General features: G+C 43.3%; 2 protein-coding genes across 5 annotated transcripts in view; both read right to left on the bottom strand.

The window, feature by feature from the left end:
* Positions 1-11373, bottom strand: part of LOC109864009 (homeobox protein prospero-like) — a 27883-nt gene extending 16510 nt beyond the window's left edge. For 2 of the 4 annotated variants that reach the window (XM_020444784.1, XM_020444781.1), the window contains exons 1-3: positions 8697-11373; positions 7377-7847; positions 5102-5256 (exon numbers count right to left, since the gene is read on the bottom strand). In XM_020444784.1, coding sequence (XP_020300373.1) covers positions 5102-5256; positions 7377-7847; positions 8697-11351 — 3281 coding nt within the window. In that variant the 5' untranslated portion in view covers positions 11352-11373. Of the gene's footprint in view, positions 1-5101; positions 5257-7376; positions 7860-8696 lie in introns of all 4 variants that reach the window. The other 2 variants (XM_020444782.1, XM_020444780.1) reach the window with 1 other exon arrangement.
* Positions 11374-11737: 364 nt separating this feature from the next.
* Positions 11738-13616, bottom strand: part of LOC109864010 — a 60274-nt gene continuing 58395 nt past the window's right edge. Inside the window, exon 3 of the mRNA XM_020444785.1 lies at positions 11738-12223. Coding sequence (XP_020300374.1) covers positions 11815-12147 — 333 coding nt within the window. The 5' untranslated portion in view covers positions 12148-12223 and the 3' untranslated portion in view covers positions 11738-11814. The remainder of the gene's footprint in view (positions 12224-13616) is intronic.

Consider the following 13616-nt stretch of genomic DNA (forward strand, 5'->3'; position numbering starts at 1 on the left):
AAGATACAGAGCTTATTTTTATCTTTAATTTTAAAAAAAAAAAAAAAAAAAAAAAAAAAAAAAAAAATTGTAAAAACAGTAATACGAGATGACGCTAATCGTGAGGAAAGTATTGGTGTTTTCTCGTCTCACATGTTAAGGGGAGAATGAATGGCTCGCGGGAAGATGCCGGGAACAGCACGCGTGTAAGTGTGCGCGCGTATATGCGCGTCCGCACTGGAAAACGCGCTATAGCGCCGTGTCTACCTCAAGGCACGGATTTTCTGCAGTCGTTCCCGCTCTTTCTCGGCTTATATCTAGCAATAAGGGAGAACCGACATCGTGGTCGTCATCGTGCGCGTGGATACGTATGTACGCGCGTGTCGCGCAACTCCAGCCTTTCTCGCTAAATGGCACGCCAACCGGCCACCCACACACGCCAATCCTCTGCCAAGCAACTTGATGAGTCCTTGAATACACCACCCTCTCAGTTGTGCGTGGTCTTAGTGGGGTTAAAACGCAAGCCACTGTCAGAAATGGAAAACATAGGCAGTTCCTTGAGTGCAAATTGCTGAAATTCTCTCGTTTCTAGTCAAAATTTCAACAACTTTATTGTACGTGCGCACGTGCAGTTAAATTTATATAAAGCAAAAATAATTAAAGCGTTAAAATTCTGTAGAATTTTTCATCTAACATTAAACATTACAATAAAGTTCGATAAGTTTTAATAGTTCATTTTTTAAATTATGTTTATTTTTAAGTTGACGTTTATTGTTTGTATTCTCTTGTTAATAATTACGTTGATGGCAAGTACGCGCATGTACCAGAAATTCTCACCGCGGCGGCCTCGCGGTAATGGCATGTCACTAGGTGAGAAGATCACGCTCGATACAAGGCGAGGGTGCGTTTTACTTGGAAGCGTGGGAGATGGTGCGTGTCGAGGTAGACTGGTAGTTACTAAGAACGCGTAGACAGACCGCACGAAGGAGGAAAGCGAGCGCTAACGACCGGTCACGTGTCCGACGGAAGAGATAAGAGTTGAAAAAGGAAATTTGTGTTTAGAAAATTACCGCGTCATTATCCCCAACCACGCCGCGGACGAGCAGCGACACGGTAATGTCCGCCCACGAAACGATCGTAGGTTGATAAGAATGAGGCGAAGAAGAAATTAAAAAGAGAGAGAATCGGTCATTCCCTTTTTTTTTTTTTTGAAGAATTATCGAACATTCCGCGACGATAAGCAACCCCTCGAAAGCGTGACTGAGTAAATTCACAGTGGACTTCATTATTCGACGGCTCAAGGACTTTCGATTCTTCATTTATATCGTATACTTTCTCTCCCTTCACTGTCTTTTCTCTTTCCCTCTCTCTCTTTCCTATCTCTACAATATCATATTATTCCATCCGTAGCCAAGCCATTAGCTCGTGTTTTCTCGTCAACCGCCACTTGGAGGTCTTTTTATCGAAGACATCGTTGTTCTCCGCTTTGCAGTTTTCCGGAGATGCTTATTTATATATTTACCCGGATTATATAAATTCTTTTACCATTTATAAATACTCTCTCGATTTATATTGCTAAATAATGCGAGAGATGTTTCGATATTCAATTGACGAAACAATCTTATAAGAACACGCTTTTATTCATATATCAGATTTATGTGAGTAAAAGATGCTGATTATTGATAAACTGTGTATGTGTGTGTATGACACAATTTTTAAATAACTATTTTAAATAACTGTTCGTAAAAGAACAAAATCGATATTACATTTATGTAAAGAAAAGAAATTTGTCAATTAGGCATATAGCTTTGTTAATAAAACGAACGAGAGCGTAATATTCAAACGCGGAAAAATCATTGCCCGCGATTGTCGTACGTTCCGAAGAGGCCAGGTTTTTCGTGTGATCACCGTCCGGTTAAGGCTGTATCGTGTGTGCGCGTTCGCGGCATTGTCCATTATACGACATAAAATTTCTTCCATCCCGCAGATAGGATCTGCCACCTCAGTCGCGTGTCCTACCGTGGGATCTGATAACGAACGAAGCCGAGTCCGCCCGCCGCTGTCTCTCGTTCTCTTTTTCGCGCTCATGCGGGGCGAACCGACTCGTCGACCGACCGATCGGTCGACCGACAGACGGATGGACGGGAAGAGATGCGCGGTGATAGAGACGCGCGCGTACACACACATACAACGCGGACGTGAACACGCACACACGTCAGTATCCTGGATCGCAGACGACCCCAATCATCCCCCACGGCGTGCTTCATCGAACGAAGGCTGTCAATATCGTCGGTATAAGCAGGCCCAATGATGTACGCGCGACGTCAACGAGTCTCCGTAAGATATCGGACGTGCTTTCGATTCGACGCGAGCGTGAGCGTGAGAAAATAGGGTGCGAACGATCGCTTTGTAACGACGGCCGCCGTTTCTCGCCGTCGCTCTCTTTTTCTATCATTCTGCCTCTCGCTCTATTCTTCCTTGCCTTTTCTCTCTGTTCGTCTTCTCGCAAATCCGATTTTCCCCTGGTATTCGTGGGGATGGACGATGATAAATGCCGCCCATCGGTAAACGTAATCATAACAATAATTGCAATCATTTCTCTTGTGTCATTAATATATGACCACAATTAATAAAAAAAAAAAAAACATTATATTTTTCATTTTTATAATATTTTTAGATATTCTTAGAGTTTTCTAACAATAATTGTAATTTTTAATATCTCATTTTATAATAACTTTGCCAACGACAACCGTACGTGATAAATATTGCAACTAAGGAAAATTACATTATTGGTGCTCGAAAAAATATAATTTTTTTTTTTTTGCCACGTTTTCTACTCTGTCGCAACATATATATACATCGTTCATTTAATATTCATGAATTGGTAGTTGAGGATTGACTAGTAGTGGTAAGAAAATGCACTTACATTTCTGATAGACGTTTGTATATTTTATAGCGGAAACTAGCCGGCAATATAATAATCGACGTAGCAGGTGGTGGTCTCAGCACATTCTCGTGACAAAAGTACAACGACGATCTAGGTTGGGAAAGGGTGGAGGGTTGGCCGCGCACGTAGAAGCGTAGAATAATGTAGCGAGGTATTTCCGCATAGGAAGCCGTGCATTAGGCTATCAGATCGAGCACGCGCGACAACGACTAGCAGAGAAAGAGGAGGAAAAAGCCCGAGCAAAACCCTTACGTGATTAGTTGTGGAAGACAAGAATACCGCGTACAGAAAAGATGGCAGAACAGACACCTTGAATTTTCTTACAGTTAAGTTAATCCGAGAAATTGCAAATTTCACATTATCTGAGACGAAAACTTTTATCATGTAAACATTCATTACTAGAAACAAATAAACTACCATTCGTGTGAACAGATATATATTCTGAATTATTTTGAAATATTCGGAATACAAAAAATATATAAACATTAAAATTTTATTTTATATACAATGACGTTAAAATATTAATAAATATATTAGAGTATGTATTAGGGATATAAACGTATATAAAAAGCTTTATATTTTGCACAGTTACATAACGTAGATAGTAACGTGATATATATATAATCGCGTTTACATATTTAAAAAAATTATCTTAATCTATAAAAAATGCAAGGCGCGATTTAGGAAAGAAACTTAAGACGGATTTTGTGAGAGCAGAATGGAGAATGTGTCGAAGGAGACGAAAAAAACCCTCAGGTCAAATGTACCGAAATATATTGAAGCGTTAATTAGCTTTGTGCGTACCGTGAAATACGAGCGTGCAATTTTTGCTGGACGTTTTAAAGTTCCGCAAACAGACCGCGTGCTCTTTTATCTGCGATCCTACTCTTTTTGATAGTCTCATTGAATAAAGAATTACACACAGAACGGTAAACTGATAATTAACAGCGATGCTCTTATTGCTACCAAAACAGACAGAATTATTTTACTTTTCGTTTATGGGATTCTATGCGTATGCACAACATCGACATTTCCTACTTGACTATCCCGATATAATCTCGCGGTCTCTTTATTTTTCTCTGTTTTTCTTTTAACTTTTTAATCAGTTGGTTTTTATTAACCTTAAACTGCTTGATATTATTATACAATAGAGTTGAAAATGTTTGGAATGCTTTGTTAAGTAAAATGCACCATGAATTACCAGCATTAACTGAAAATCTGTTCACAGTTGTGCTTTATTTTTATTGTTAAATGTTTTTGTTGAGAATCTATATGTTATCGGAAACACGTGGTCAACTTGTATCGTACTCGTAGCGAAGCGGTAGCTACGTCGACACGCAGAACTGCCGCGAGAACTTACGATTTTCATGAGAGAGTGGACATCTCGCGATAAGAAAGCGGCAATAATATAACGACGAGGCCGTTCGCGCGCTATCCGCCTTCGACCACCTTGTATCTTGTGTAGATCTGTACTGTACTCAGCCTAATTATAATCAGGCTAATGCCTGCCGGACAGTATGTGTCGGTACCTACGGCCTCCTACGCTTCTATATGTGCCGTTATGTAGGTAGCGTTACTTATCCCCAGCTGCTACGAGAGAGGGTAATTAAGATTCGGACACACCCATCGTGACTCTCGTCTCTTGGGCTCTGACCGCTTCAGCAAAGGGAGTGGTCGATCCCTCGAAAACCTCGTTCTCGTTTGCATACACGAAACGCGCCTCTCTGTTATCAGAAACGTCTTCCACGATTCCATTCTTTCTCGACCGGAGAATCGAACGAGAGAACGAAAACGTTCGTGATTACATAGGGGAGTGGCAACAGCTTGTCTGTCGAGTCCTCGAGATTTTCTACTGCAAAATTGCCCGCTCCTTCTCGTGAATTTAATTACCCGTAGGACACACACCAGCGATGCCAAACGATTCAATCTCGTTAAGTCCCGACTTGTACGAGATCGAAAATCAATTATCGACAAAAATACTCAACTTCTTGAGTTCTTCTATTATTGTTTTTTTTTTTTTACGTGTATTTGCGTAAATATAGTATGTCGTTTTCGATAAACTTTCTTTAATTCTGATTTTAAGTTTTGAAAAAATCGAGCCGTTCGCAAAACCATGTCTGTTTCGAAAAGATCAAATTTCAATTACATACAAATTCAAAATTGGTTATCACTCACCGGAAGTTGGAGAACCACTTGACCAGCTGCGCTGTATTATTTTTGTTGAACTTGATGTCGGGGAAGTACATCTTAAGGACGGCTGAGGACGGGTACCTGACCCAGAAGAACATCAGCTTCGCCTTCCTCAGATGCATCGGAGTCAGCGTCGACGAGTTCACCGTGGTTAAGGAAATACTCATTTTGCAAGCAAACTTACAAACATATATGCAAACAACAGAAGAAAAAATAGCGAGTGTTTTGACATAAGAGAGAAGGAGAGAGAAAAAGAGAGACAGAATTAACTTAAAAAAGAAAAAAGCAAAGTGCTGATTCGCCTCGAACAGTCGAATCTCAAACATAATCGCGTTTTCTTTCGTATCGAATCGGATTAGAAATCGTACAAGCTGTGGCTATCGCGAGGGCGGGCGGTATAGAAGGGTTCTTACCACGAAGTTGATCTACGATTGGCCCTATCCTCAGCAGAAGCCTTACTGACTCCTTATTGGTAATAGGATCTCTGTATGTGGTTTCATCGCGATCTTATTCAATTAAGTCGTCCGAATCTCCGCTACGGCGTTCTTTCGAATCAATTTGTTCGAAATATATGTATCGAAGAAAGAGAGGAGGAGTAGGAAGGAGAAAAAAAGTACGACCGAGCAAAATATATTCAGATGCATCAAACGCCAGCGCGATTCGCGACTAGGACGCGTCCGGAGGAGCGCGGAGTAGTAGATCGTGTCACGGCGATGCACAACGCGCTCGACCTACCCCAAGTGAGAGGAGAGAGTGAAAAAAAATGCGCCATTGATTTTACATCAAAGGCCGACTAAAAAGGCGGCAAAGAACGGGCACGCTACTACCCGATCGAGCGACCCGGTCCAACACGACCGATGCAGTTCCGACATTGCACCGGACGATCGGCGCTCACACGAACCCGCGCGCGACACTCGCCTTTTTTTCCTCGTTGCACCGAGGTGAACTCCAATCCGCAAGCCATCGGATCTCTTTGCACGCTCTTTCGGTAACTCAGAAGCAAGCCGTGGCGAGGTGGACCATGCGCGATAATCGGGCTGGTGAACCGTTCGCGTTCGCTTCTCACTTTCCGGCGATTCTAAGAGTGTGTGTTCTAAATATATGCATTCGCGGCTTTAATTACTTTGAGAAAGGCTCGTTTCTTCACACGATTTAAGCTCGCGATTTTTACGATTTTTTGTTTACTGCGTGCTACGAATTTATAACGTAATACATAGTGTTCGACAAACCTCGAAGTATTATTTTATAAATGTAACAATCTGCAAACTTACAAAGACTTGAACTGTTCTCTTTTTAAATATTAAAATATAAAAATTATTTATTATTATACAAAAATAATTATAAATAATTGTTTAAAAATATGAGAAAAAAATCGTATTTTCTGAGATCGATTAAATTTAGCTCAAACAAATTTTTTATATTATCATATAAAAAATTAATTCTATTAATTCACGTATACATATCAAAATGTATATGATATAATATATATAATAAACAAAATAATATCTTTTATCTCAATGGAAGACGCGAAAAAAGTAAATACTTAAATACAATTCAATACGTAGAAACTTATATCACCGAAGTAGCAAAAGTAGCTTATCTACGATAAGTCGAAGAGACGCTCGAAATGTGAAGTTCGCGAAATGCTCAGGCTGAATTGCGAAATTGCAGGACAGATTATTGGCTTGCGAAGTTAGGTGAGACTGGAGGCCGAGGGTGGGCCGGGTAGGGTAAAGAACTTTTGGCTCGGTGCGTTGTTGCCGGACAAACTCTACTCGTAGGTGCAGCCAACATTAGCCTAACTCCGTGGCAAACTAATCTAACATTCGTCCGAGCTTCCTCGCTCCGGCCTTCCAAGCGAACGAACGAGCGAATGTGAGCCATTCGCTCCAGCTTTTTCTCTCTCTCTCTCTCCCTTTCTCTCAAAAACTCGCCATTACATCGCAAACTTTTCGAGTACAGCTTCTCTTCTATCGCAAAAAAATATTCTTCTTAACATCTTGATAGTTTTTCTCAGAAGTTTTACATACATTTTTGATCGCCGAATATTTTCAGATAACATTTTGCTTATTTCAAAATGATTTTTATATAAATATCTTACCTTTTAAGTAAATAAGTGATTGATAATTATATATTTTTTGTGTATTTTGATTATCAGACTTTATATACCTTATATTTTTAAATTAGTTATCTGAAGAATATTTCAAGCAACGATGGTGGCAATTCTATTCTTGAAAATATAGGTATTAGTAAAGGATATTGTAGGCTGAATCCCGTCGTAGCTGATATCACCAGAGTTGCAGTCGCTAGCTCGGTCGTTGCTGTCCATCCTGAGGTGTCCGTAATCCGGACTGCCGTGCTGGGCCGCCGCCAGTAATGCTGGATGCAACATAGCCGGCGGATGGGGCAGTGGGGGGGAATCCCTGAGTTCTACACCTCCACCCGGAGGACTCGCGGGTAAATGATGTGGCCCCGGAGGTGGTACTTGACCAGGATGACTCGCATGAGGATTGAAAAACGGCGAATAGGGTGAGAACACTTGACTCTCGTGGAGGCTTGGATTTGGTATCGCTACACTGGTTGGCAGAGACACCGGCAGCATTGGTGGCGGCGCGTGGTAGGGTCTCGGCGGCGGGGGAGGCGGGGGACTATCGCTACCTCCTTGCGAACCGTTTCCCTCCTGCGCTAGGATTCTGGACACCGTCCTAGGAGTAATTCTTGTGTCCGTCACCTGTAAAGCGTACTAATTAGTATTTCTTTTTAGACAGACTTATCAATTGTCCATTTCTATAAAATAAAATATAAGTTTATATTTATGAGACTAAATAAAATTTAGTAAAAATAAATGATACATAATTAAGAAATTGTGTAATATTTGTTCGTAATAATTTCTCAGTGATTTCAATTTATACAGTAATCTCAAAAATATTATAGATGACTGAAGAGATTAAATATATAAAGTGAGACTAATTTGAAAGATCTAATTTGAATATCTTGAAGAATTTATATAAGAAATTATGCGTAACAAGAGAGTGCGATCAAAAGAGAAATAAGATATTTCGAAATCTACAGTTTCTTATTCCTTGTGAGTAAACCTAATAATTTTTAATGTCATAATAAATAGTTTATCAATCTAATATATAATTTTTAAATTTGTTTTTATAAGCAATGTTTTTAAATAAAAATAGTATCTCTTTTAGCATGTGCTTCTTCATGCTGGGAGCAGAAACATTCTAGTAAATAAAATAAAAGAGTAAATTGTTTTTAAATTTTTTACTAAGAGAAACGGTTATTTTGCTTGATAAGTCATTCTTAATATTTTATTTTAATATACAAGCTCTGTGACTCTCTCTCGAAATAATGCAATTTTTGTCATATTTGTTTCATAGAACGCATAATTTACAAATTATTCAAGATATGCAAAGTATGTATTTTTTAATCTTGTATATAAGTATAAAAACTTGCTCTTCATATTTTTTCTGTACATATTTGTAATATTAAGTGTATCTATTTACTTATATATTTGTGTAAAAATATTCAAAATTAATGAATTAAACACGCAATATTTTGCGATGCTTACCTTATGACGCTTTTTCTTCGGCGTCATGACGAGCGACAAGGCCTCGTTTTGTTCCGAGTCCCTGGTTTCTCTCTCGTCACCTCTCATATTGCAGTATTGGTCGCGTTGTTGCTCTCTTTGCTGCTGTTCGCGTTGCTGCTGATGTTGTTGTTGATGTTGTTGCTGTTGCTGCGCCTGCATAGAGGCCATGGCATATATCGTCGGCGGTTTTGGCGTCTGAAACATTCCAACTCCGCTCGGCCTTCCGTGCGAGGGCAGCTGATTCATCTGATTAAGATTATTTTCCGTGGGTCCAGCGTGAGGGCCATGGGGCACACCACCGATGGACCCGAGTTGCGAAAACCCCGTGGGTTGTGGAGGAGGGGGCCCACCGTTGAGGGGCCCCCGTGGCCCGTTTGGGCCACCGGCTTGTTGTGGTGCTCCTCTATCGACTACTTTCGTTCTCGGCGACTTTCTCTCGAGCATCTGACTCGCGAGAAGGAGGTCCTTGTTCAGCTGTTCGGCGGCAGCCTGCGCTGCCTCGGTCTGCTTACCGAGAAACCTCCTTTGTTGCACAAACCTCGAGACAATACTGTCAATCAGATTAGTTAAAGACGAGGTTATTTCCGTCTTCAAGATATCCGCTAAACCTTCCAAGTCGGCGCCAGTGATATGAGGACCGGACGAACTGGCTGCTCCGGCGGCACCTCTGAAGACGTTCAACCTTTCTTGAAAATCTTTATGTTGAATAGGTGTAGTAGATGGTGGCAATTGCGGCGTTTGCGGCGTCGGAGGCCCAGTATTATTTTGACTCTGTGGCTGTGGCTGACTTGGTGGCGGTGGTGAACTTTGTCGTTGATGTACCTGCTGCACCTGCTGCTGCTGCTGTTGCTGCTGCTGTTGCTGCTGCTGCTGCTGCTGTTGTTGTTGTTGCTGCTGCTGCTGCTGCTGCTGCTGTTGTTGTTGTTGTTGTTGTTGTTGCTGCTGCTGCTGCTGCTGCTGCCTTACAGCCGCTTCTTGATGCTGTTTCATTCTTTCAAGAGCAGCGTGTTGTTGTTCAAAGTAAAGTTTGTGTCCCATATGATACATAGCGGCAGCTGCTGCGTGAGGATGATCAGGTGGGAGGGCAGGAAGGCCGTTATACGGCGGTGGATGAGGTCGTGGTGGTCTTGGTGGTGGTTGCGGTTGAGGCTGAGGACTAGGTGGCGCATCGCCACTCTCGCTTGTGTCCGGCTCCATTCTACTGGAGAGTTCCATGTATTTTTGCTGCATTTCCGCCAATTGCTCGTGCAGCAGCTTCAACTGGATCTTCAGGTTGTCCTTCTCCTCCCGTTTCTGTCTAATCGTCGCCGGATCTTCCTCCTCTTCGCTTTCATCTTCGTCGTCCATCATGGTGTCATTGACACTATGCTGGAGAACGTGATGCACCGTCTGTTGCTGTGGTTGATAAAGCTTGCGCTTTTTGCAGCCGTTTACCGTGGCTGGCTGAAGCGCCGGACTACTGCGCATCGTGCTGACAATATTCTCCACGCGGGCACGTTTGATTTCCGTCGTTGGAGAGCTCGTCTCGGTCTTTGGCACGATCGGACAAGGAGAATGACTCGGGCTACGTTTGATATTCAACGACTCCTGTATCTCTTCTTTAACGGAGACGGAGCCTGACCTTGGTGCCGTTGGGCTAGGAGGCAAGCTCTGCTCGCAATCCGATCCGTCCAAGTTCGCTCCTGGATCCATACCGGCCTCAGCAAAAGCTTCCTCCATCGCGCGTGCCGCGGAGGCAGCATCCTCAGCGCTGTCCTCAGCATCTCCCGGCATTACGGTATCGCGGTCACTATGATTCGCGCTATTCACGACGTTATTGCCATCACCACTTTCTTCTCCGCCACTCTGCACTGTTCCACTGCGCGCACTATCACTATTTTGTTGATGCTGTTGTGGACTCTGTTGATGCTGCGATTTAAGTAATTCCGCGGTAGTGTTGTTATTGTTGTTATTGTGTATACTGTTGTTATTGTTAGGCTGCTCCTGCACGCCAAGAGCAGAGAGCTTACGCCCCTGCAGTAGCATGTCGCGGAGCATGTGCTGCGTGAGGTCGGCTGTGGCGGGATCGTCGCAATTAACAACGGCGCCTGGTTGCAGATTTGAGGCGGGATCCATACCGGCACCGGTCATCCCGTGACCGCCCTCTGGCGGCGATCCGCCAGCGTCACTGGCCTGTTTGACCTGCCGTCCTAATAACTCGTTCAGCATCTTGGCGGGGCCGAAGCCCGGAGCCCCGAAGAAGCCGAAAGCCGCGTGGGCGGAATGCTGCTGGGTTGTGGGACCCGTCGTAGCTGTACCTAAGTGACTTTGACTGCCAGTCGCTCCAGCCTGCTGCTGGAGCTGTTGTTGTTGTTGTTGTGATTGCGACTGGTGATGTTGTTGCTGTTGTTGTTGTTGCTGTTGTTGTTGATGTGACGGCGGCCCGCTACCACTGAAGATCGAGCCGTATAATCCACCACCGAGGAAGGATGGCCGGGAGCTAAAGTTCGGTATACTCGAGTAGCTGTTGCGCGGCTCACCGGCGTCCACGCGCTGTCTGGTGCGCTTCTGCTTCTTCAGAAGTTGCTGTTGCTTGCTTTCCGTGGTTGCTCCGTAGAGGGCGAAACACTCGGTCTCCTCCTCCGATGACATCATCGGCCGTCTGGTTGGTCGGCCCCCCGAAGGCCTCCGCGTCCCCTCCCCGCCAGGGCTCCTTGTCACCCCTCCCCTTCTCGCTCGAATAGCCCCTCGTGGCTCAGCGCGCTGCCTCGGCTTCTGCACTGTGTAGTTTCTCCGTGTTCCCCTACTACAGCCGCCTCTTCTCTACGTTCCTTCTAGCTAATGCTCCCCACCCCGTTCGCCACCGACCACCCCGCACCACTTCCTTCAGCCGCGCCGTCTCCTTCTCGGATCTTCTTCTCCTCCTTCTCTTCCTTTTCCTCCGTCGCTGCCGCCTCCTCCACCTCCTCCGTCGCCGTCGACAACGACGACGACGTCGTCGGTACCTTTCTCTTTTCTGACGAACTCCTGCTTCCTCCTCTTCTTCTTCTTCTCCTTCTCTCGCGCCTCCTCTTCCTCTTCTTCCGTCGTTCCTCTCTTTTTCTGTGCTTTCTTTTCACTATTCCTCGCCCCACACCTTCCGCCGTAGACCTGACGCCAACGGCTGAAGTTGCTGCTCGGTGACTCGGTGTTGTCCGACCGCCCTCGTCTCGGGATGGCGGGTTTTCTTTGGGAGAGTCGATTCGTTATCGGGTTTGTATCCGCTGCTGTCGTATTTCTTACTACTTCTGCTACGATGATTGTTATAACCGGAATCGCCGCTTCTGATGCTTTTGCTACTGATGCGTTTATTCCCGGTGATCGTTGCAATGTTGTTGCCGTTTACGATAATCAAAAGGGAAGTCAGTGCTCTCGCGGGTGGAATCTTCGTGCTCCCGCTTGGGAGCTGCATCCTTCGAGCTCGCCAAAGGGCTAAGTGCCCCTCGCTCCCTCGTCTCGATTTTCGTAGCCGCAATTCTCCGATACGTCTGTAAAAAAAAAAAGAAAACAATGTTTTATCTTAAACGAATCGAATATCGCTTGTCTATATATACAATGAAAGAATCGATTTACAAGAACAGTAATAGCACATTGTGGATTATTTTAAGCTTTGTATATAGACCGTCGTATTGAAAGAAACGTCGCTTCCGTAGATAGAAGACACTGTATGCAGTGTATATATACTTGTCGTTTCCTCTTATTATTGACTTATCTTATTTTAACTGTAAATCTCGTACATATAGGAAGAAGGCGAAAAGTAGGTTACTATAAATATGTTTTTAATTATTTGTTGTAGTTGCAATTTATTCGTATTTATTCATGTTTACGTTGTTGAAAGAGAGATGTTTCTTACTGATAAACTGTATATTTTTTCTATACCTTTTTCTATTTATTTTTTGTTATATTTCTTTATCTATTTGTATACGCGTATACATGTGACCTATATATGAACACATGTATTGTAATATAGTAAATATTATAACACATTCTCATAAAAATTTAATCTCAAAGAAATAATTCTTATTTTCTCGACTATACAAATAGTCATGAATTTGTTGCAAGATGACGTAACGTTGTGATAGAAAGAAAAGCGAACATGCTATCGGATAAAAATATAATGATCGACCATGCCGTCGGCAACGGCGACGACTACGACGTCGACGAAGAAGAACAGACCGCGGGTGACAGTTGCGAACAATGTTTCACCCTCGTCCAAACGCCCTGCGGCCGCTAGAAGCAAAAACTCAAAGTATAGTGAGTTACGACAGGGTTAGCAAAGAAGGGGGTAGTTTGCCTGAGAAGCGGCCATAAGAAAATTACTTGCGTTGAATATCTTATTCGATACGTAAGCAGTTCCGTCTAGAGAGTGGTCTCTCTCCTCGGCGAAGGATGCGTACCGTCGTCGGTCGATATTCGATGAAAGAAAGAAGCACAAAAAGTAATTGATAATCTGTTTCGCGCACTCGATCATAGAAAGACCAAACCCATCAGACTTACGATTAAACGAAATAAAAACTACGTACAATTGAAAAAAAGAAACATTTTAATAGAATCTGTTGCACCGTACGGGCGCAAATAATCGCTCTTTATTCGTCAATGGTAGAACAGACTGTTAGAAGCTTCGATCGTCACGCAGTTCAATTGACGCTGCGTATAAGTGCGTAAGTGAGACGGTTGTATAGTTGCACGTATGCATTACGGTATAGAGCTTGAATACGTACTAATACAACGCACGAGCGCATGTGTTTGTGCACACGTAGTGAGATTCGAAGCAACAGCTGAGCAGTTTAAAGCACCTGCGCTCAATAAGCCAACAATATTCCACAGTTTGCCTACGCATAAATCCCTTTGCGTACGAAGACGTCTCCGTGTTCGTTCCTA

The sequence above is a fragment of the Pseudomyrmex gracilis genome, unplaced genomic scaffold (genome assembly GCF_002006095.1).
Source record: "Pseudomyrmex gracilis isolate BER0280 unplaced genomic scaffold, ASM200609v1 scaffold_16, whole genome shotgun sequence".
In the NCBI taxonomy this organism is placed as follows: Eukaryota; Metazoa; Arthropoda; class Insecta; order Hymenoptera; family Formicidae; genus Pseudomyrmex; species Pseudomyrmex gracilis.